Below are 24,961 nucleotides of genomic sequence, written 5' to 3'. Positions count from 1 at the left end.
AAAAATTATTATGAAATAGGATAAATGACCATAAATTATCACAAAAATTAATACTGATAAATAATGTAATATATAAATTATAAACGGCATGTTTGATAAATCAGATAAATGACTTCTTGTAAAATTGATAATGAAAAATAGAACTGAATAAAAGTGATAAAAATCATCATGAAATAGGGTAAATGCTGACAAAGTTAATACTGCTAACTGATACAAGTACATAAATGATAACAGATCCCCCTGCCCAGAGCAGCTGGGGCTGCCCCATCCTCGGGGTGTCCCAGGCCAGGGCTGGCGCAGATTCCCTGGCAATTGGGATGGTCTCTAAGGTCCCTTTGACCCCAACACTCCAAGGCTCTGTGGCACATCCCAGAGCTGGCTGTGCCTCCCCAGAGCTCATCTCCCTCTGGAAAAAGGGGAATCTCAAAGAAGTTGTTACTGAATCCCACATTTTATTCCAAGTATACACCGAAACTGCCTGGCAGCAGCTCTGGGAGCTGGCAGACACTCTGTGCCTCCCCACAGCTTCCCCAGAGCTCATCTCCCTCTGGAAAAGAGGGAATCTCAAAGAAGTTGTTATTGAATCCCAAATACTATTCCAAGTATACACCGAAACTGCCTGGCAGCAGCTCTGGGAGCTGGCAGACACCGCAGGCACCAGGCAGGACAGGAGGACACCAGCACCTCCTCCCTGCTGCTCCAGGGGACATTCCCACCTGGAAGCTGCTGCCTCCTCCAGCCTAAGCTGAAACTTGAGCCCTTCAAGCTTCAAATGCCACTTTTTATTAATCCAGGAAAGCTCCTGGGCTGGGTTTATTGGAAGGTTTCACTCAGGGAAAGTGAAATTTCCAGGGAGTTTCCGTGCTGAGTGTCACATCGATTGGGATTTGTGTTGGGATTTTCAATCAAGGGAAAAAAACCCCAAAATATCTAAATGGTGACAAAAGGTGTTCAGGAAGGGGAACCCTCATGGCACCAATTCCTGCCAGGAAAACCCCTCTGGGTTCCTGTGTCACAGAGCCTGGAGCAGCAGGACAAGCTCAGCTCACACCCCAAGGGATCCCACTGCAATTCCTGATACATGGAGTAGGAAAAGTGACCCAGAGATGTCCTGAACTCCAGCAGAAACTCAGCCTGGGCATCTCCAGCTGTTCCTCACCCTCCCAAGGGAAATGCCCTAAGAAATCTCCCAGAGAAGAGAAGGAATTACAAATTTTGGGGCACACTCCGTGCCTGTGCCCCCTCCCCATGCCCCAGGAACATTCCCTGTGCTCCCAGCAATGAAATCACCAGGAGCAGCAGCAATAAATAAATAAAATACTGGATTTGCACTCCCAGGGCTGCCAGGATCCTCTGCAGCACGTTTAGCATGTCCAAGGTTATTTTTTGGAACAGGGCATGGCAGAGTTTTATCTCCATCCCATCCCTGTCACGCAATCCTGGCAGGAGCTGCTGCACTGAGGGCTCTGGGATTTCTGGAACGTTCCAGGCACTCCCAGCTCCTTCCAGATCATCTGTACCTGGCTGCAGGGGTGGGAATGAGGGAGCAGGTTATCTCTGCATCTCCAGGATGCCCTCAGAGCTTCCTTTGGTGAAATCTCTTTTCCTGGCTTTTTTCCAAGGGTATTTTTGGGTTCTAGGCTGTTTTCATGAAAGCCCAGAGGACTCTCAGTGCTGGCACTGGAGGTTTTATCTGACAAATTATTGTTTTGGATGCAATTTTTTGCCCTTCCCTGGTATAAAAAAGCAGGGAATGGACTTCGGGATTCTGAGCAGGGCAGATCTGCAGTGAAGTCTCCACAATCCTGTCAGAGGAATCAGCCAAGGGAGGCTGAATAATTCAATATTTAAATCAAATTTTGAGAGTTCTACCCTCAAAAAACAGGAAATTCACAGCAGGATTTTAACTCCTGGGTGGCAGAGCCGATCCCAGCTTTTGGGATTCCTGAGCTTTCCCAATTTCCTCACCCCTCCCTCCTTCACATATCCCATGGAAGGGGAAAAACCCTTCAGAACCTGCAGCCAAGAGCCATCATTGCCTCGGGATGGAATCCCAATTAACGGTGCTAATTAGGCCTCACCTTTAATTTTCTGTTTGTACTCTTCTGGTCGGTGGAGGTACATGGCTGCAGCGTCCCCATTGAGAGGATCTATGGGGTTGGGATAGGCCAGCAGCTGGGGCAGGAACGACTCAAAAATATTGGTGAGATCTGCAAGGCAAACACAACCCTGGTGTCAGTGTCCCCAGGGCAGAGCCACCCCAAAAATCCACCCTGCAACACCCAGACAGCAGCAAAACTCTGAGGAAAACGCTCTGGGAATGAGGGGAAATAAAGGGAGGAAAATCGAAAATGAAAATAAAGGTTGATGGAATCAAAAATGAAAATAAAGGGAGGAAAACCAAAAATGAAAATAAAGGGAGGAAAATCAAAAATGAAAATAAAGGGAGGAAAATCAAAAATGAAAATAAAGGGATGAAAACCAAAAATGAAAATAGAGGCTGATGGAATCAAAAATAAAAATAAAGGGAGGAAAACCAAAAATGAAAATAAAGGTTGATGGAATTAAAAATGAAAACAAAGCTGATGCTGCAGCTCCTCACAACTCCTCATCCCTACACACACATGCTGATACCCATGGATGGTGCTGATCCCAACCCTAAATCCTGCCGGGATCTTTGGGGAAAAACCAAATGAAGGGTGGGGAACACACTGGGAATGAAACATCCCTTCCTTGACACTGCAGGAACATCCTCTCCCTGCATTCATTCCCAAGGATTCACCCCCAGCCCCATTCCATGCACACAAACTGCCCAGGCCAAGAGCAGCTCCATGGAAATTCTCCTTTTTTCCTGACCCAGGAAAAAGCACAATTCTCTGCTCCTTTACCTGAAGTGTAAATTCTCCTGTGCCAATGAAAATAAAACTCCTCACAAACTCCTCACGCTGATTTCCGTGGGTTAAGCAAGGAGGGGGATGGAATTTTCCTGATTTTTAATCCTGGCTGGAAAAATTAGGAGAAACCCCAACAAAGAGTGCTGTGCTTTGCCCTTCCCTGGATTCTTTACCCCTTCCAAGCCTATTTAAATGGAAGCTCTCTGCCCATGGAGCAGGGCTGGAGCTCAGCCTCTGAGCTGCTTCCAGCCCAGCCATTCCATGGGAAGCACAAAGCTCTTCCAGAGCTTTCCATGATCTGGTTAACAGCAACCAGCACTAAAAATTAAACAATTAAACAATTCAGGGGATGTGCAGAGCTCCCAGGAACTCCTCAGTGCCAGCAGGAATCTGTCACCAAATAATCCACAGCAGGGAACAGCCCAGGAGTGAACAAACCCCTCTTGGCAACCCCCAACTCCCCATTCCAGATTTGGGGATGGGCAGGAACCAGCCCTGAGCCATCATCCCTCCTTGGAAATGCTCCTGGTGTGGGGATTCCTGTGGGAATGTTCTGGAAATCTCTGATCTGTCTCTGTTTCCTCGTGGCAGGGAAATCCTGGGGGTGAGCATCACCAGTGTGGCCACCTCCCCCTGCCCCTGCTCCTGGAAAAAAGCTGGATCCCATTCCTGAGCCACCACAGAGCTCCTGAATTTAATTCCAGAGCCCTCAACTTCCCCAAAATTCCCCAAAAACGGGGAAGGAGATCTGCAGGTGCTGTCCTGTGCAAAGAGCTCCTCCAGCTCTGGGATGCAGCCACAGAATTCCAGCTCCAGCTCTGGGTGCAGTGTCCAGGTTTGACAGGAGCTCCTGGGACGGAGCAAAGCAGCACCTGGAGAAAGGATCTGAACCCCAAAAAGGATCCCAGGAAAGAGCAGGAGGGCTCTGGGCAGGAATTCCCTGGATCTGAACCCCAAAAAGGACCCCAGGAAAGAGCAGGAAGGCTCTGGGTGGGAATTCCCTGCCCTGGAGAAAGGATCTGAACCCCAAAAAGGATCCCAGGAACAGCAGGAGGGCTCTGGGTGGGAATTCCCTGGATCTGAACCCCAAAATGATCCCAGGAAAGAGCAGGAGGGCTCTGGGTGGGAATTTCCTGGATCTGAACCCCAAAAAGGACCCCAGGAACAGCAGGAGGGCTCCGGGTGGGAATTCCCTGGATCTGAACCCCAAAATGATCCCAGGCCTGAGGGCTCCTGAGGCTGAGGCAGCAGAGCCCTGAATCCCCTGTGGCTCACAGGACACCCAGAAAATGAGTTTTTCCTGAAGGAACCTCTCTCAAACCCCCAAATGTGATTTCCATGTCCCAGCAGAAGGTGCCCCACACCTGAATCAAGAGATAAATTTTGTTTTCCAGCTGGTTGTGCAGGAATTTCACCCCCAGCACTGAGGAGCTGCTGCTTCCCCAGGAACGAGCAGGAATTGAAGGTGCTCAGGAATTTTTTGTGGATATTCCAGGTTTCTCCCACCTTGGTTGCTGCTGGAATTATCCCACCCAGATCCTTTGCCAGCTCTGCTTTAAAGGAATTGAAAAATTCCCTTTTTAAAGGCAAGAAAGAAAGGAATTATTCCCCTTTTCCATTTCTTTGTGAGGTGGTGTTGGAATCTTGGGGCACAAAACCACTAGAATTATTCATTTTTATCCTTTTTGTGGAGAAGCCAATCTCCCACAACAAATCCATGCTGGCATCCTCATCCTCCACCACATGGCAATTCCAGAATTCCAACAAGGAATTCCAGCTAAAATCAGTTTTCTAGGGAAGAACCTGAAGGATTTGATGTGCACATTCCCCTGGATTCCTTCCACAAAGCAAACCTGGAATATCTGAAATTCCTATTTTTAAATAGAGACTCAGCTGTGTTCCTTCTAGCAATTCCAGCTTTAAGTTCTATTTTAAATTGATTTGGTTTTTAAATTGACCTGGGGCACTGTGGTAAAATTTTATCCCTAAAAAGTAGATTTATCCCTGAAAAGCAGATTTTTAACCAGAAATGAGCCCATGGAAACCACTCTGCAGCATCAGAGGCAACACCACCTCCTAACCTGTAAAAAAATCTTATTTTTCTCAAGATCTTGGCTCAGGGAGGAGTTTCAAATTCAGTAAAAAAATCCCCAAAATCAAAGGGAAAAAAACCTCCAAAAATGCCAGGAATCATCAGGAAAACGCCCAACTCACCGTAGAGAGCTGTCCAAGTTTGATTGATTACATCTAGACATACAGTTCCTGACCTGGAACACATGGAAAAAATGGAATTAACACTGCAAAAACACTCTGGGAACTGATAAAACTCCTCCCCAACCCTTCCCCAGGGTTTGGGATAAGCTCTGATTTATTCCAATTTATGGCCTTTAACCACCTCCATCTTCCCACTCTGCCCAGGAGAAAATAAATGGGAATTTTACTGCCAGGGAAGCTCCACACAGCCAAGAAATGATGGGAAATATTTGAGATTTTGGAGGATTTTCTGCAAAGATGAAGGAAGGATTTACTCACGCTTCGTCAATGTTGGGATGGAAGATTTTATTCATGAATCCTGCAAGGAGAAACAGAGGGAAATCAGCAAAAAAACCACAAAAATTCATTTTTTTACATGAGAAGTCTGGAATTTATGGACCAAGGACCCAAAGCCATCCCAGCCATAAATAACCTTTAAAATGGTTGTTTTAAATATTTTTAAATTTAAATTAAGCAGGCACCATTCTCATCCAGGGGTCCAAATTCCAGGGAATTCTGGAGTCAGGAAATCCAGGAAAAATCTGCAGTGCAACCACAAAGCTTTTGTTGGATCCTGAAAATTCCTGTCCAGGAGCCCAGTGGAGCTTCCCCATGTGATGAAGTGGGTTTAGAAGGGCAAATCTGAACACAAATTTTAGCTCAATATTTGATTTTTAAAATAAATTTTATATCTATTTTCTATATATTATATATATAATATATATATAATAGAAATATATTTTTCCCCAACAGAGATTTTCTATAAGCTTGTTATCACAACATTAATCTACAATTATGAGCCAGAGAGGTAATAATTGAAATTTTCCATCAATACAGCAATTAATTCTCCTGTTGGTGCCTCTGGTCTCCTAAAAAACAGGTTCAGGAGGAGGGAGCTCAGTGTGGCTTTGTCCACATTTGAGAGGGATTTTTTTTTTTTTTGTTCTGAGTTGCAAATTAAATTTTGAAATAAATAAAATAAATTTTGAAATAAAAAATTAAATTAATTTATTTTGATTTTTTAAAATTTTGAATAAAAATTTTTATTCGGAATCGATTTGGAAATGGTTTCAAGCCTGACAATGTCCCCTACACTTTTCCCTATTGTGCCACCTTTTGAATTGAGAATTTGCCATGAATCCTCCTTTTCCCTGTTGTGCCAACTTTGTGGATTGAGAATTTGCCACGAATTCTCCTTTTCCCTGTTGTGCCACCATCCCACAGCCCAAAAATCCTGACAAACACAGCCCAGGTGGGAATTTCCCTGAATTCTGCAGGAATCCTTTTAAACATTTTATTGAGAATTCACCATAAATCCTCCTTTTCCCTGTTGTGGCACCTTTTTTATTGAGAATTTGCCATAAATCCTCATTTCCCAGGTTGTGCCACCTTTTGAATTGAGAATTCACCATAAATTCTCCTTTCCTCTGTTGTGCCACTTTTCTGAATTGAGAACTTGCCATAAATCCTCATTTCCCAGGCTGTGCCACCTTTTGAATTGAGAATTCACCATAAATCCTCCTTCTCCCTCTTGTGCCACCTTTTTTATTGAGGATTTACCATAAATCCTCCTGTTCCCTGTTGTGCCACCTTTCTGAACTGAGAATTTGCCATAAATCCTCCTTTTCCCTGTTGTGCCACCATCCTAAAACCCAAAAATCCCAACCACCCCAGCCCAGGTGGGAACTCCCCTGAATCCTGCAGGAATCCCTTTGAACCAACAGCAACCATTGCTTCTGACAGGGATAAAAACAGGGAGGAAATTCAGGGCTGGGATATTGCCTCCATCCATGGAGAAATCTCCTTCCAGGAGCCAAAAAACATGGAAGTTTTCTTTTCAGAGCAGCCAAAAAAGGCTAAAAAAATCCATATTTAACCATTTAAATGCTGCCAAGCTCCCCCAGCTTTGTGTAACACATCAGGGGAGGCACTGGGGTGTCCTCCTGCCCAAAGGAGGGGAGGGACAGCGTGGAGCCCAGCTGGGACTGAAATCCTTCCCTTGTTTCCCAGGAATTGGGACACAAACAGAATTCCAGCTTTGCTTTACTGGGGAGTTCTGCACAAACCCAAACCCGAGACAGTGCCCAAAGCCAGAACAAGCTCCAAGAGAAGGAGAACTCCAAACATCCCCACGCTACCAAGGGAGTGTCAGGAAGAGCCTGGCAGGATTCAGCTGCAGGAGCTGAAGCAGATTTACCCAGGGAAGCTGGAGTTCCATCAAATATTTACATTCTGCAGCTCCCACAGGTTTAGATCAGGCCATGGATCCATTTTGCTGCAGCCAGCGCTGATCCCGACCCTAAATCCTGCCTGGGCCTTTGGGGGAAAGCAAATAAAGGGTGGAGAGGGTGGGGAACACACTGGGAATAAAAAACAAACCCTAATAGCTGCATAATCTGGGAAATGTGGGAGAGTCCCACCCTAATACCTTGGGAATGTGGGAGATTCCCACCCTAATACCTCGATAACTGGGAAATGTGGAAGATTCCCACCCCAATAGCTCAATAATTTGGGAAACTTGGAAGATTGCCACCCTAACACTTTGATAATTGGGAAATGTGGAAGATTCCCAACCTAATACCTTGGAAATGGGGAAGATTCCCACCCCAATACCTGGATAATTGGGAAATGTGAGGGATTCCTACCCTAATATCTGGATAATTGGTAAATGTGGGAGATTCCCACCCCAATACCTGGATAACATGGATTATTCCAACCCTAAAACCTGGATAATTGGGAAATGTGAAAGATTCCCACCCTAATACCTTGGGAATGTGAGAGATTCCCACCCCAACTCCTGGATAATTTGGAATGTGGAAGATTCCCAACCTAATACCTGGAAAACGTGGAAATGGGGAAGATTCCCACCCTAACACCTAGAAAACTGGGGAATGTGGAAGATTCCCACCTCAATACCTCAATAATTTGGGAAACCTGGAGGATTTCCACCCCAACTTCTGAATAATTGGGGAATGTGGAACATTCCCACCCCAATACCCTGAGAAACATGGAAGATTCCCACCCTAATATCAGGATAACTTGGGAAATCGGGAAGATTCCCACCCTAATATCTGGATAATTGGGAATGGGGAAGATTCTCACCCTAATACCTTGGGAATGTGGGAGATTCCCACCCCAATACCTCGATAATTGGGAAATGTGGAAGATTCCCACCCCAATAGCTCAATAATTTGGGAAATCTGGAAGATTCCCACCCTAATGCCTGGATAACTTGGGAACAGAGAAGATTCCCACCCTAACACCTAGAAAACTGGGGAATGTGGAAGATTCCCACCCTAACACCTAGAAAACTGGGGAATGTGGAAGATTCCCACCTCAATACCTCAATAATTTGGGAAACATGGAAGATTCCCACCCTAATACAGGATAACTTGGGAATGTGGGAGATTCCCACCCCAATACCTGGATAACATGGATTATTCCCGCCCTAATACCTGGATAATTAAGAAATGTGAAAGATTCCCACCCTAATACCTTGGGAATGTGAGAGATTCCCACCCCAACTCCTGGATAACTTGGGAATGTGGAAGATTCCCATAGAATCCCAGAATGGTTTGGGTTGGAAGGGCTCATAAAGCTCATCCAGGTTCCACCCCCTGCCATGGGGACATTTTCCACATTTTCCTGGTTGTTTTTCCACCATCCAGGCAGAACCCACAATCTGGGAGCTGAGAGGGAAGAGTGACATTCCCAAAGGGTCAGGGTTGGGTTGGGTTGGGTTATCTCAATCCCAAAGGCACATCCCAATCCCCCAGCCTTGCCCAGGATGACACCAACGTGCTCTGTGTTTATCTGGGCAAATAAACAGGACAAACTGAGCACAAACATCCATGAAAAATCAAATTACAGGCGCAGCTGGGGATCAATTCAGGAGGATTTCCCACTGGGTGCAGGTTTCTATCCACCCACCCATCCCAAACCCCCATAAACATCCATGAAAAATGAAATTCCAGTTTGGGATCAGTTCAAGAGCATTTCCCACTCTATGCAGGTTTCTATCCACCCACCCATCCCAAACCCCCATAAACATCCATGGAAAATGAAATTCCAGTTTGGGATCAATTCAGGAGGATTTCCCACTGGGTGCAGGTTTCTATCCACTACCCATCCCAAACCCCCATAAACATCCATGAAAAATGAAATTCCAGTTTGGGATCAGTTCAAGAGCATTTCCCACTGGGTGCAGGTTTCTATCCACCCACCCATCCCAAACCCCCATAAATGTCCATGAAAAATGAAATTCCAGTTTGGGATCAATTCAGGAGGATTTCCCACTGGGTGCAGGTTTCTATCCACCCACCCATCCCAAACCCCCGTACATATCCATGAAAAATGAAATTCCAGGTGCAGCTGGGGATCAGTTCAAGAGCATTTCCCACTCTATGCAGGTTTCTGTCCACCCACCCATCACAAACCCCCATAAACATCCATGAAAAATGAAATTCCAGTTTGGGATCAATTCAGGAGGATTTCCCACTCTGTGCAGGTTTCTATCCACCCACCCATCCCAAACCCCACACATGGATTTGCTCATGGATTGAGGCCAGCTGGACACTTCTCCCTCCCCAAACACCCAAGGGAATTGGTTTTTAAGTTGAAATTTTGAATTTTTAGCCCCACTTCACACCAATTTCAGGGTTCCATCACAAGAAGGTTGAGGACCCATGGCAGGAGGGCACCTGGACAAATCCTCTGTCCCAGTCCCAGCTGGTTCTGCCCCTGGATGTTCCCATTTCCCAGGGATGTTCCCACCCTGGAGCTTCACTCCCTGCCAGGTCAAGGAGCCCTCCTTGGTACAGCACAAACTGATTTTTGATGGGATTTGAAGTGAGGAGCACTCACTAACACAAGCAGTTCTTATCCCTCAAATCCCAGCAGCTTCCCACAACAATAAATGAAGCACAAGCCAGGAGAAATCTGTGAAATCCTGGCTGGAATTCAATGAAATTTTTAAAAAAATGGAATTAAATCCAGCTGCATTCCTGCACCAGCTGCCACAATGCCTCATTCTACACAATATATATATTTATACATATATATATTTATATATTCCATATGTTCTGTGCATACACCAGGTGTTCTGTTTGGGAAAACACTTGGAAAAAAAGGAAAATAGAAATGCAAGGGAAAATTGAAATATCTGCACCTGCAGTAACTGGGACAGAGATGGAAGAAAATGAGAGTTGGGTGTGAAGATATAGAAAATATAATAATGCAGATAATATAATATAGAAATGAAAATATAAAATGCATAAATATAGAGAAAAATTATAAATGTAGATAAAATTTATAAATATATATAATTTATAAATAGAGAGAGAATTTATAAATACAGAGTTTATAAATACAGAGAATTTTAATATAATAATGCAGATAATATAATATAAATATATAAAATGTATAATATAGATAAATTTATAAATATAGAGAAAAATTATAAATATATATAATTTATAAATCTAGAGAGAATTTATAAATATATATAATTTATAAACATAGAGAGAATTTTTATAAAATATGTAGCATATATAGAATTTATTTGAGATATTGAGGATGTGGGTGTTTTGAATGTAAATTTTCCAGTTGTGGTATTTGATTATTAACAAACCCTGTGCTGGCCTAATCTTCCTGCAGATTTTAAAATAAATAGTAAATAAATAGTAAATAAATAGTAAATAAATTCCAGGCTGCTCCTGTACCCGAGCCAGGCTGGACTGGATTTCCTCCTGTTTGTGCCATTAAAGGGAATTTATCTGCAGGAGCAGGGAGTGATTAAAACACCAAATTCCCACAAATTTCTGTGACCTGGGAGCTCCAAGGAGCCCCCCAGTGCTCCCCAAATCCCCCTTGGGAAAGCAGGAAAGGCAGAATTTCCCTGAAGATTTAAATCCCAGGGAAAGGAGAGAAACAGAAACCTCAACAGGGAAAAGGAGAATCCCAAACTGGGAAAGGAAAATCCCAAACTGGGAAAGGAGAGAAGAAAAATCCTAAACAGGGAAAAGGAGAATCCCAAACTGGGAAAGGAGAATTCTGAACTGGGAAAGGAGAGAAGAAAAATCCTAAACAGGAAAAAGGAGAATCCCAAACAGAGATTTCCACAGGAGACTTCTTCCCCATTAATTACAATTATTTTTCAGAGCTCAGGCTGGGTTAGGAATGAGAGAATTCTCATTTCCATCACCCCCAGCCTCTAAAAATCAGAGATTTTCACAGAAAACTCCTTCCCTACTAATTATAATTATTTTCCAGAGCTCAGGAATGGGAGAATTCTCATTTCCAACACTCCCAGTCTCTAAACCTCAGAGATTTCCACAGAAAGCTCCTTCCTTATTAATTATAATTATTATCCAGAGCTCAAACTAGGTTGGGAAGGGGAAAATTCTAATTTCCATCATTCCCAGTGCTCCCAGTCTCCAAGAATCAGATACTTCCACAGGAAACTTCTTCCCTATTAATTATAATTGTTTTCCAGAGCTCAGGAGTGGGACAATTCTCATTTCCATCACTCCAAGTGCTCCCAGTCCCTAAAAATCAGAGATTTCCACAGAAAACTCCTTCCCTATTATTTATAATTATTTTCCAGAGCTCAGGCAGGGTTAGGAAGGGGAGAAATCTCATTTCCATCATTCCCAGTCTCTAAAAACCAGAGATTTCCAGATGTAACTTATTCCCTATTAATTACAATTATTTTCCAGAGCTCAGGCAGGGTTGGGAATGGGATAATTCTCATTCCCATCATTCCCAGTCCCTAAAAAATCAAAGATTTCCATAGAAAATTTATCCCTATTAATTATATTTTTTCCCAGAGCTCAGGCAGGTTCAGGAAGGGGAGAATTCTCATTTCCATCACTCCCAGTGCAGCTGTTATCAGCAGTGCCCCAAGCAGAGATAACCAGCACCCCCCACCCAGGCCTGGCTCTCCCAGATAAGCTTGGCTGGGCAGCAAAAATGGGAAATAAAGGCAAAAGCCCTTCCCTGCAGCCTCCTGGGAGCTTTCCTGAGTTCCAGAACTTTCCTTGGGGCTCCCCGGCTTTTCCTGAGCTCTGCTCCAGCAGGGATTCCATCCAGCCCAAGCCTTGTTTCCAGCAAGGGGAGATTTTTAGGGGGAAAAATGGGGATTTTCAGCAAGAGCCTGAGGAGAAAAATGGAGTTTTTCAGCAAGAAAAAAAAATTTTGGGAAGGAAAAAAGCAGATTTTTTCAGCAAGAGGCAATTTTTTGGGAAGAAAAATATGAGGTTTCAGCAAGATCTTGAGGAGAAAAAAAGCAGTTTTTCTACAAGGGGAAGATTTTGGGAAGGAAAAAAGAGGGTTTTCCAGCAAGAGGAAGACTATGGGAAGAAAAATATGAAGTTTCAGCAAGATCTTGAGGAGAAAAAAGGGATTTTTCAGCAAGAGGAAGATTTTGGCAAGGAAAAAAGGGGTTTTACACCAAGAGGCAGTTTTTTGGAAAGAAATAAAGGGATTTTTTCCAGCAAGAGGAAGATTTTAGGAAGAAAAAGGGTTTTTTCAGCAAGAAGCAGTTTTTTTTAAAAGAAAACAATTAGGTTTCAGCAAGAGCTCAAAGATAAAAAAGGGGTTTTCTACAAGAGGAAGATTTTGGGAAGGAAAAAAGGGGTTTTACACCAAGAGGCAGTTTTTTGGGAAAAAAAAAGGGATTTTTCCAGCAAGAGGCAGTTTTTGGTAAGAAAAATATGAGGTTTCAGAAAGAGCCTGAGGGAAAAAATAAGGGGTTTTCTGCAAGAGGAAGTTTTTTGGGAAGGAAAAAAAGGATTTTCCAGCAAGAAAAATACTTTGGGAAGGAAAAAATGAGGTTTCAGAATGATTTTTAGGAGAAAAAGGAGTTTTTCAGTAAGAGGAAGATTTTGGGAATGAAAAAGGGAGTCTTCAGCAAGAGGAAGATTTTGGGAAGTAAAAAAGGGGTTTTACACCAAAAAGCAGTTTTTTGGGAAGAAAAATATGAGGTTTCAGCAAGATCTTGAGGAGAAAAGGGTTTTTCAGCAAGAAGACTACTTTGGGAAGGAAAAAAGCAGATTTTCCAGCAAGAGGCAGTTTTTCAGGTAGAAAAGAAAGGTTTTTCAGTCACTTGAACAGAGATCATAGGGTGAGGGAAGCTCCTCACGAGGTCTGGGATAAACCAGTGGAGACACAACAGATTTACACAAGAGAGGGATGGAAAACCGAGAGAAAAGCAGCAAAATCAACCTGAAAAGGGCCAAAAGAACTCAGAGATGTGAGCAGGAACAGCTCCCTGATCCCTGGGATGTCCAACCAGGCTGGACTGGGGCTGGAGCAGCCCGGGATGGTGGCAGGTGCTGGGGCTGAGGTTAAAATCCCATTCCCTGATTCCACGAGGTTTAAGATCCCATTCCATTATTTTATGAGGTTTAAGATCCCATTCTGTGATTCCATGAGGTTTAAGATCCCATTCCATGAGGTTAAAACCCCATTCCATGATTCCATGACGTTTAAGATCCCATCTCATGAGGTTTAAGATCCCATCCCATTATTTTATGAGGTTCAAGATCCCATTCCATGAGCTCTAAGATCCCATTCCATGGTTCCATGAGGTTTAAGATCCCATCCCATTATTTTATGAGGTTTAAGAACCCATTCCATGAGGTTCAAGACCCCATTCTATGAGGTCTAAGATCCCATTCCATGGTTCCATGAGCTCTAAGATCCCATTCCATGAGGTCTAAGATCCCATTCCATGGTTCCATGAGCTCTAAGATCCCATTCCATGAGGTCTAGGATCCCATTCCATGGTTCCATGAGCTCTAAGATCCCATTCCATGGTTCCATGAGGTTTAAGATCCCATTCCATGATTCCATGAAGTTTAAGATCCCATCCCATTATTTTATGAGGTTCAAGACCCCATTCCATGAGGTTTAAGATCCCATTCCATGGTTCCATGAGGTTTAAGATCCCATTCCATGAGGTTTAAGATCCCATTCCATGGTTCCATGAGGTTTAAGATCCCATTCCATGAGGTTTAAGATCCCATTCCATGGTTCCATGAGGTTTAAGATCCCATTCCATGGTTCCAGACTGGTTTGGGAAGGGGGAAGGACCAAGGACAGGCAGCAAACAGGGAATTCCCATGGCAATGTGCCTCTCCAAGAGGGAGTTCCAGAGCTGGCTCAGGAGGAAGAAAAGGCTCCTGAGAGCTGCAGATTGCTGTGCTCTCTCTCAGAAACATCTGCACATCCCTGGGGCTCACAGAAGGCTCCAAACAAAAAAATAAAATTAAAAAAATGTAAAGGATGGTGTATGGACAGCAGCAGCCTCTCCCAAAAGGCACAATTGCCACTGGAACAGAGATTCCTGATCCCACAGAGCTCCCCAATAAAATCTGAGCCCGAGGGGGTATCTGAAGGAGGCATCCAAAGGAGGATGATGATGTTGGAAAGGGTTTCAGCCCCTGGAGTGGCACCTGAAGACACCTGAGGTGGTTTCCTGCTCCCCAGGCATGGATCCAAGCTCAAACCATCTTGTGATGGAATTTCCTGTTCTCCCCAAGGTGAAACAGGCCTGGCCAGTGAAGCCAGCAGGTTTTTGGTGATAAATCCCTGATTTTCAGTTCTTCCACATGTGTATTCCCTGCTGCAAGAGCATGGAGGCTGCAGTGGAAGAACTTCCACCACTTTTGGACAGAAAACCCCAAAAGTTGGGTTCACCCCAACACCAAGAACTGTGTGCTCCCCCACTCCACAATAAGTGGAGCTAATTATTAAATTTTAAAATTTAATATAATCAAATTTAATAAATAAATAAATTCATTTATAAATTTATATAAATTGTAAATAAAAATAAATTTAATAAACTAAATTTAATACATTTTTAAATGTAGCAATTTAATAAATTTTTAAATTTAATAAATGTATTAAATTTAATAAATTTAAATTTGATTTTTTAAATTTAAAATTAAATTCTTTAATAATTAACTCCACAATAAGTGGAGTTAACTGTTAAACTTCTAAATTTAATAAAATTAAATTTAATAAATAAATTTATATAAATTTTAAATAAAAATTTTATAATTTTAAATTTAATAAAATTTTAAAGGTAATAATTTAATAACTTTAAATTAATTTTTTTTATTTAAAATTTTTAATAATTAATGCCACAGTAAGTGGAGTTAATTATTAAAAAACCCCACATGGAACAGAGATTGAATTGATCAACACACAAATATGCAGCCAAATCCCACTCCCAGCTCCTCCTCCTCCTTCCAAAGCCCAAAATTCCTTTCTTGAGATCTGAAATCCCATAAAAATGCTTGTATTACACTGGTACCACTCCAGCTGCAAAGCTCAGGCCCAAATCCCAGATTTTGATGCAAATGAGCATTTGTTACCTATAGATGGGGATTTGAAGGGGTATTTGTCAGGAAGGTCGACTCTAACTTTCCATACTCCACCTTCATAGGGTGCTGCAAGGGAGGAAAGCAGGAATTAGATATTCCACAGCTGAGAGAGCACAAACAGAACCAGAGAATTCAGGAAAATTATCTCTGGAATAACCCACAGCTCCACTGGGGGGAGATTTCAAAGCCTTTTTCCTGTTCTGCCCCACACATTTGAACAGATCCTGGGGAAGATCTCAGCACAAAGACACCTGATTAAAACTGAGGGATGATCTCCTTACCTTTGGAGATGGTGCTAAATTAAGGTGGGAAAGCCATTTTAATGACAGACTCCATGGACATTCCCAGGCCTAGGAAAGCTCAGGGTGCTGAAGGAGCTTTCCAGAGCTCCCAGGGATGGGGTCTATCCATGGCCACGCTCCCACCCTCAGAATGTGGATTCCTCTCCATCCCCCTCAGATCTGCTCATCTGGAATGGCATTTCCCTATTCCCCAAGCCAGAGATTGCATTCCTGGAAGGGCAGGGACATGAACTTACTTCCTTGTGGTCCATAAAACTTCACAACAAATTCGTTGAGTCCTCCTAAGATTGTGACTTCGTGTTTGCTCTCAATCCTGGCGCAGCAAGTCAAGGAAAAACATCCAAACCAGGAAACAAAACCCAAGGAATGCATTCAGAGCCCAATGACCAAAATATTCAAATTATCCCAAGCCCCACGTGGAATTTGAGTGTCCTCAAACATCTGAGTGACCACAGTGACGTTGGCAAAGCCAATTCCCCACCCTCCCCTGCCCTGAGGAACCTTGGGGTGAACCCTCAGATTTCCATCCCCTCCTGCACAGAGCAAGCTCAGATTTGGGGGAGCACTGGGACGTGTTTGAAGTAAATCCACTGCTCCAATGAATTCCATTCTCCCATCCCTCAGCTCCCATGGAAATCCTGGCAATCCCAGGTTAATCTGACTTGCAGGACCAAAAAACTCCTGAGTCTGGGGAGAAATGAGGGGAAAGAACAACAGGGAGAATCAAAGTGCTTTGGGAGGAAGGGAACACAAAGGGAAAGAAGGGAATAGAAAAGGGAAAGGCAGGTGGGAAAGAAGGGAACAGAAAAGGGAAAGGAAAACAGGGAAGAAGAGACTAGAAAGGGAAAGGAAAGTGGGAAAGAAGGGAATAGAAAGGGAAAAGCAAGTGGGAAAGAGGAAAATACAAAGGGAAAGACAAGTGGGAAAGATGGGAATACAAAGGGAAAGGCAAATGGGGAAGAAGAGAATACAAAGGGAAAGGCAAGTGGAAGGGAACAGAAAAGGGAAAGGCAAATGGGGAAGAAGGGAACACAAAGGGAAGAGCAGGAAATCTTCATTCCAAGCCAGGCCCAGTTCAATCAGTGGAGGTGTTTCAGCACTGAAGCTTGATAAGGAATTCTGCTGTAAATCAGGGTTAATGGATTGGGAATAACATCCTACAGCAATTCCCTTTCATCAGTGCTGTGGGTAGGAATTCCAAGGGAAGCAGGAGAAAATGAAAGGTTTGTTCCCAGCTGAACCCTGGCTCTGCAGCACTGAGGCTGCTCCCATCTGAGGGAAGGGACAGGGAATATTTCATATAAAGATCCTTCAATCACAGCAGGAATGTTCCAGCTGTAGGGAACTGCAGGTTCCCCTTTTTCCCCTTTGGATGGAGAAGCTTTCCTGCTTTCATGGCACCAAGTTTGCCCAGGATTGCAGGAATTCCACAGACCCTGGGCACACACTGAGATGTTCCTAATCCAGGAATTCCCCAAAACCACCAGGAATAAAGAATTCCCACCTCAGAGCCCTGATTTTATGTGACGACCTATGAAATCTGCTGGATGTCACCATGGGCTGGGTGAGGCTCCCGCATCCCAAAGTGCCAACTCCACTCTGGCAGTTTTTGTGAGGAGATCCCAGTCTGGGATCCCTCAGGATTTACTGCAATTCCTCAGGCACAACAACTCCCAGATGGGGCAGACTTTTCCCACAGAGTCAGCTCCAAAAGGGTTTGGACACAAGAACCTCCTTCCCCTCATTCTCACAGGGAGAGGGAAAAGTTTGCAGCTGTGTGTTTGGCTCTGGAATTTTCTGGGTTCAGCAGGAGCTGCTCTGCCCTAAAACTCCACAGCAAGGAATTTTACTTGCTGCACCCACCCAGGAGCAGCTCCCAAAGGGCAGAAATGCCCTCAGTGCAGTGATTTTCCTGCTGAAACCCAATGGAATCTCTGGAAAAGCAGCATCACTCCAGGTCTGTGGTGAGGATCCTCCCAAGGAAGGGTCGTGCCTGAGGGACATTTGTCACCAGATCTTTTCATGGTACTCAAACTTCAAAACTTCCTGCAGTGGTACTCATTCCTCAGGAAATGTATCCCTGGATGACTGTTCCAGGTTCCCAAAGCCCTGCACAGCCCTGCTGTGTGCAGTGATGGCCCAGAAAATGTTTAATTGTCTGGATTTTCACACTCACAGAAGCTTCATGGATCAGATTAAGCACAAATGGTTTTACTTTGGACTAAATCGAGTCCTGCTTAATAAAAACCAGCTCTCCCAGGCTGATCCTGGATGCTCCTCAGCTCCCTGAGTTAATGCCAACTGTAAATTAAAGCTGAGTTTCCCACACCCAGACTCAATCCTGGTGTTGCCAAATTCAAAAAATATTCATGAGCCACGCAGGGCCATATCTGAATATTGTCCTTGTTGTGGCAAAGATTTAAAATTCCTATAAAAAAATCAGTGAGTGAATTAGTTCATGAAAGGGAGAAACACTGGGATGAAAGGTTTGGGAACAACCACAGTGTTTATCAACACAATACCACAAATTCTTCCCTGTGAGGGAGGTGAGACCCTGGCACAAATCCCCAGAGCAGCTGGGGCTGTCCCTGCATCCCTGGAATGTCCAAGGCCAGGCTGGACACTGGGAAGTGTCCCTGCCATGGTCTGGGTTGGAATCCTTAAGGTCCCTTCCCACCCAAACCATTCCCTGAGTCCATAACTGAGGACAGACTGAAAATAAAGTGGATTTCAGCAACATCAGCACAGGGGAAAGCTCTGGAAACAGCAGAAATGAAGCTGGGAAAGGCCTCCTTCCTTGAAATGAGGTGAGTTCCCGTTACTACCACAGCTGGGGTGAACCATCTGCCCTCGCCCTTCTCAGCAAGGAAAAGATGCCCAGGAAAGTGAAATCTTGGAATGCCACCAACAAAAGAGCTGAGACCACTCCTGGGAGAGCTGCATGGAGCTGGTGCAGAGAACATTTCCATCCTACAAGCTTCTTCCATCTCCAGAAAGCCCTCAGGAAAGGGAGCAGCTATTGCAGGAGCTGGGAAATGCAGGAATCTGAGGCAACCTTCCCACAGACTGCCCCAGCAGCACAGGGACCAGCAGAGGGGACTGGACCCCTCTGGAGCAGTGTCCAGACCACATTCCCACAGAAAGCTCCTCCATCCCTCCTGCTGATGTGTCTGGCAGTGAATCCAGGCTCTGCTCTCTCAGCTCATGCTGAATTTTTCCATAAAGTGAAAATCTCACAGCCCAATCCCAATGAATTCTGTCCCAAACATGGCAGGAATTCATCAGCAGGCTCACATCCAGGAGCAATCAGTCTGGAGACCCACAGTCCTGAAGGAATCCAGCTGTGGGATGTCCTCTCCTGCATCCAGGTTCTGCTGATGGATCCTGCAGCGATTCCAAGGAACTCCAAGAATGAGAAATGCTCCAGGTCTTCAGAGAGTGAGCACAGCTCCAGAAAACACCAGGAAAGGAGCACCAAGAACTTGGAGAAAGATTCCCACACAATTAGGGTGATCTCCAGAGGTTTCTGCTGGGATTTGTGTCCAGAATTGCCAGCCACCCCTTTCAGGGGATTTCTATCCCTGCAGAAAGCCCCCAGAAACTCAACCACACATCCAGCACTTTTTGGGAAGACCATTTTGGAAGAACATTTTTTAGTCCACCCTGTCCAGGCCAATCTCTCTGCACCCACATTCTCTCCCAGCACACTTTTCGTCACTCAGATTTACAAAACCCCAAGCAATTAATGGATAAAGATTTGAAACATTGCTGATTCCAGGGGTTCACCTGGAAGGAGCCCTTGTTCCCACAGCAGGACACAGAGCCAAGCTCACAGCTACAAACCCAGCCTGTAACACATCCCACGCCCTGAAATGTTCAAAAACAATCACCCAAATCCCTCCCAAGGCTTCTGGCCTTGCTGTTTTTATCTCCTCATCACCTCAGGATGCCAACTGGACCTGGTGCCAAAAAAACCCAGTGGAAAATTCAAGGGAAAAGAGAAAAATGTGGACACGAGTCAGATCTCTGAGTTCAAAAGCCACAGGAATGAGAAGTGAGTTCTGAGGACATGAAGATAAATTATCTCAGTCCCAGGATGATGAGGAGAATTTTAACACCAGCAAACACACTGGGATATTGAGATGATGCTATGGAAGCTTGTTTGCAAATATCAGCTGGGAAGGGCTGCTGGGAAAGAGCCAAGGGAATTGTACAGGCTCCCTTCCAGGGCCTGAAACGTGCCAGGAGCTCCAAGGAGGACAGAGATGTGGATCTGCACAGCAGGAACAGCCCAGCTCCTGGGACAGGAACATGTCAGTTCCCTGTGAAAGGAACACAACAGTTCCTGGGACAGTGTGACAGGAACAGCCCAGCTCCTGTGACAGAACAGCCTGTCCCTGTGACAGGAACATGCCAAATTCCCTATGAAATGATCATCCCAAACTCCCTGTGACAGGGTGACAGGAACACCTCAAACTCCCTGTGACAGGAACAGCCTGTCTCTGTGACAGGAACACCCCAAACTCCCTATGACATGATCATCCCAAACTCCCTGTGACAGTGTCACAGGGACAGCCCAGCTTTCTGGGACAGTGTGACAGGAACACCCCTGTCCCTGTGACAGTGAGACAGGAATACCTCAACCTCCATATGAAATGATCATCCCAAACTCCCTGTGACAGGGTGACAGGAACAGCCCAGCTCCTGTGACAGTGTGACAAGAACACCCCAAAGTTCCTGTGACAGGAACACCCCAAATTCCCTGTGACAATGTGACAGAAACACCCCTGTCCCCGTGCCAGGGTGACAGGAACAGCCCAGCTCCCTGGGACAGTGGGACAGGAACAGCCCTGTCCCTGTGACACAGTGACAGGAAAATCCCAAACTGCCTGTGACAGAAATACCCCAAACTCCCTGTCACATGGTGACAGGAACATCCCAAACTGCCTGTGACAGTGGGACAGGAACAGCCCAGCTCCTGTGACAGGGTGACAGGAACAGCCCTGTCCCCATGACAGGAATACCCCAGCTCCCTGCAGGGATCAAGGCTCTGCTTTCAGGGCTGAACTCACTGAGGAAACTGAAACTGAAATTGTTTCCTCAGTCAGAACAAAAAGAAATTTAAAACATTTTGGGTTTTATACATCAGGACAAAATCCCCTCCAAACCTTTCAGATCTGGACTGTCAGGACCCATCCAGCAGTCAGGAAAAGTGGCCACTGTGGATTTGCCTGTTCCAGGGTCAAATTCCCATTTCCTCATCCTCCTGCAGGGCCACCCAGCACTGCAGGGCTGCACTTCCCCTGCAGCAATCAAATAAAAATTTGTAAGGATTTGACTTCACACCCAGAGCTCCCCAAATCCCAGCTGAACATCATGGCCTGCATGTGGTCTGGCTGCTCACAGGGCTCAGTGGCTTTTTCCTGGCAAACATTTCACTGAAAAAATAAAAAGTCCTCTCATTAAGTTTCTTTAAAATTCACATTAGTTACAAGCTTGGGAAAACTCATTTTCCTGCTAACAATATTCAGCAAGCAACACAAACGGCAAAGAGGAGCAGAAAGTTGGAATATTCTGTAGAAAAATAAAGTTGTGGGTTTATCTGGGGTTACAACTGAAGTGAGAGATGGGTTAAGGGTTATGATGAGGAATTAGGAATTTTTTAAGGATCTCTGTCATGACATTACATCACCAGAGAAATCATCCTGAACTTGAAGGAAAACCAAACAGCAAACCTGAATGTATTCAAAAATAAAAAAGAAATCATCCAGCCTCTTCCAGAGTCCCTCCTTTGGGATAATGGGAAATCAGGGATAAAGGGAAATCAGGGATCAATATTTCTGATCCAGCATCCCCAGGAGCTGCACCTGACACCACAGCTCAGGAACAGCACCTGGGATGCTTTCAGGAATATTTATCCCTATTTCCATTTATTCCTGTTTGCCCCAACTCCGTGCCCTGCAGGGTACCAGAAAAATGGAATTTTAGATGTCAAAAAGGCTAGAAAGGCCATAAAAAATCTGTGCTTGCTTGGAGCAGCAAGAGGTGGATTTTAGCACCTGATTTGTTGCAAAGTTCATGAGAAATCCAGGCTAAAATTATTCCCAATATATTTATCCCTATTTTATATATTTTTATATACTTACTTTATCTTTTATACTATATATGATCTATATATATATATATTTATTACCATCATATATTTGTATGTTATATACTATATATTCATATTTAATATATTTTATTATATTTATATATACTATATATTATTTATGTTTTATTTTATATATTTAGATATTTTATATATTTAGATACTTCAGATAATTATTTTATATAATTTTATATTATATATTATTTGTATATTTATATTTATTTATATACTTAGTTATATATTTTACATTATATATATATCTTCATTATATCTATATGTATTATATTTATGTATATATATATTTACATTTATATAAAATATGTATTATTTATACATTTCATTTTATATATTTTTTTACTTTTATCCCTATTTTCCCTTTATCGCTGTTTGCCCCAACTCCCTGCCCATTACTCACATTTAATTTCCCTCCTCCAGCCCTGCAGGGGACTAAAAAAAGAACTTTCAGTAGTCAAAAAGGTTAGAGAGGCAACAAAAAAGCTGTGCTTTCTTGGAGCAGCAAGAGGTGGATTTTAGCACCTGATTTGTTGCAAACTTCATGAGAACTCCATGCTAAAATTATTCCCACACTGAAATCCGTGGGTTTCCCTCAAGCCAGGAACTCTCATTGCCCCAGGGCACCCTCAGAGTTTCTGCCTGTGAGCAAAGGATTTTTCCAGCACTGAGCCCAGCTTTGTTATGTGCCAAGGATGTTCTGTTGAACATTCCTGGGGTTTTATCCTCACATTCCTGAGGCAAATCCCAACTTTGACTCCTCTGGATTCTCCCTCTGCTCTGCCCTGATGAGATCCCAGCTGAATCCAGCTCTGGAGTCACCAGCAGCACCTGGAGCTCGACCAGAGGAATCCACGGAGCTGCTGCAGGGCTGGAGCCAGGCTGGGAGAGCTGGGAATGGAGGGAATTCCCTGGAGAGGGAGCCTGGGGTGGGATTTTGGGAAGGGATTCCCAGAGCAGCTGGGGCTGCCCCTGATCCCTGCAATGGCCAAGGTTGGGCACTGGGGCTGGAGCAGCCTGGAACAGGAGGAGGTGTCCCTTCCAATCCACACCATTCTGGCATTCCATGAGTCTGAACTGGACATTTCCAGGAATCCCACAGCTCTGAAAGCCAAAAAACTGATTTTAATCCTACAAAATACACAAAAAGGACAGCAAAGCACTCCTGGAAAGCTCAGAGGACAAACAGCTTTGCCTTGGCTCTCCTGCTCCCTGTGCCAAGTGAAGCAGGGACACCTCAGCACAGGGGGGTTCACTCCTTGTAAGACAACACCAGCTCTGCCTGCTGCCAAAAACGCCCTGGAAGGGCAGGAATTGTGAATTAATAACTGAGCAGCAACCTGTGCCTGGCTGCTGAGCTTTCATTTTACTGCACACAAGAGTTTCCTTGTGGGACATTCAGCTTTGCTGTGAAAAAATCCTGTCCTGGCCACCTCTCCACCTGGTTTTACCTGCCTGAGGGAACAAATCACACACAAAAAAAAAAGAATTCTTCAATTATTCCACGGCATCCTTCCCAATGTCACATAAAGATAGCAAATGTAATTTTACTGCACACAAGTTTCCTTGTTGGAATTGCAGCTTTGCTGTGAAAAAATCCCTTCCTGGCCACCTCTCCACCAGTTTTTACCTGCCTGAGGGAACAAATCACACACACAAAAAAAGGAATTCTTCAATTATTCCAAGGCATCCTTCCCAATGTCACATAAGGATGGCAAATTTCATTTTACTGCACACAGGTTTCCTTGTTGGAATTGCAGCTTTGCTGTGAAAATATCCCTTCCTGGCCACCTCTCCACCAGGTTTTACCTGCCTGAGGGAACAAATCACTCACAAAAAAAAAGGAATTCTTCAATTATTGCAAGGCATCCCTCCCAATTTCACATAAGGATGGCAAATTTCATTTTACTGCACACAAGATTTTCCTTGTTGGAATTGCAGCTTTGCGGTGAAAAAATCCCCTCCTGGCCACCCCTCCACCTGCCTGAGGGAAAAAATCACACACAAAACAAAGAATTCTTCAATTATTCCACAGCATCCCTCCCAATGTCACATAAGAATGGCAAATCTCCCCCAGACAGTGACCCCACCAACTTTGCTGGGAAGCAAAAGGCACCTTCTGGATGAAAGCAGGGATTTGGGGAGAAGAAAATGCTGCTCCAGCAAAGCCTCCAGCCTGCCCTGCTTGCTTTGGAGCTCCTGGTGATTTACATCTGGCTCATTTCCACCAGCTTTGTGCCAAGAAACTGGAGTAATAAAGAGAAGGTAGAAGGAAAAGTCAGCTTTTCCCTGGAGCCCAGGCTCTGAACCTGCACAAACCAAGTCAGCATTTTCCTCCAAAGCTGCTTTTCCTTCCCCAGAAGGAAGCTGCATCCCACTCCATGCTGGATGGAGCAGCACTGCCCTTCTCCCACAGAAATAAATCCATTTTCTGCTTTTCCTTCCCCAGGAGCACCACAGAACACAAGGTGCATCCCATTCCATGTTGGATGGAGCAGCACTGGCCTTCTCCCACAGAAATAAATCCATTTACTGCCCTCCCAGCTCTCTGCTGCTCCCTTAGAAAGTTTCAACTGGAGAGAAAAAGGAGGCAGGGACATATTGGATCTTTTATCCATGGAGGGGCTGGGGGAGCTGGGAAGGGTCTGGAGAACCAGGAGGGGCTGAGGGAGCTGGGAAGGGTCTGGAGAACCAGGAGGGGCTGAGGGAGCTGGGAAGGGTCTGGAGAACCAGGAGGGGCTGAGGGAGCTGGGAAGGGTCTGGAGAACCAGGAGGGGCTGAGGGAGCTGGGCAGGGGCTGAGCCTGGAGCAAAGGAGGCTCAGGGGCCCTTGTGGCTCTGCACAAGTCCCTGGAGGAGGGGATGGTGATTTTCTTAGTTTTTGTAGAGATGGGGTAATTGAGAGGTGTTTTACAAGACTTAATAGTAAAACTACATGTTGAGATTGATAACAGAATGATTA

The 24,961-nt window shown here is 44.4% G+C and overlaps 1 protein-coding gene across 1 annotated transcript in view; it reads right to left on the bottom strand.

Annotated features, from left to right (window-relative positions):
- The window catches only part of UBE2H (ubiquitin conjugating enzyme E2 H), a 51,835-nt gene that overhangs the window by 2,672 nt on the left and 24,202 nt on the right, over positions 1-24,961 (bottom strand). Inside the window, exons 2-6 of the mRNA XM_058804642.1 lie at positions 16,074-16,150; positions 15,527-15,601; positions 5,427-5,466; positions 5,109-5,161; positions 2,082-2,210 (exon numbers count right to left, since the gene is read on the bottom strand). Coding sequence (XP_058660625.1) covers positions 2,082-2,210; positions 5,109-5,161; positions 5,427-5,466; positions 15,527-15,601; positions 16,074-16,150 — 374 coding nt within the window. The remainder of the gene's footprint in view (positions 1-2,081; positions 2,211-5,108; positions 5,162-5,426; positions 5,467-15,526; positions 15,602-16,073; positions 16,151-24,961) is intronic.

Source organism: Ammospiza caudacuta, chromosome 5 (assembly GCF_027887145.1).
Source record: "Ammospiza caudacuta isolate bAmmCau1 chromosome 5, bAmmCau1.pri, whole genome shotgun sequence".
NCBI classification, from domain to species: Eukaryota; Metazoa; Chordata; class Aves; order Passeriformes; family Passerellidae; genus Ammospiza; species Ammospiza caudacuta.
This window is presented reverse-complemented; position numbering and strand designations above follow the sequence as displayed.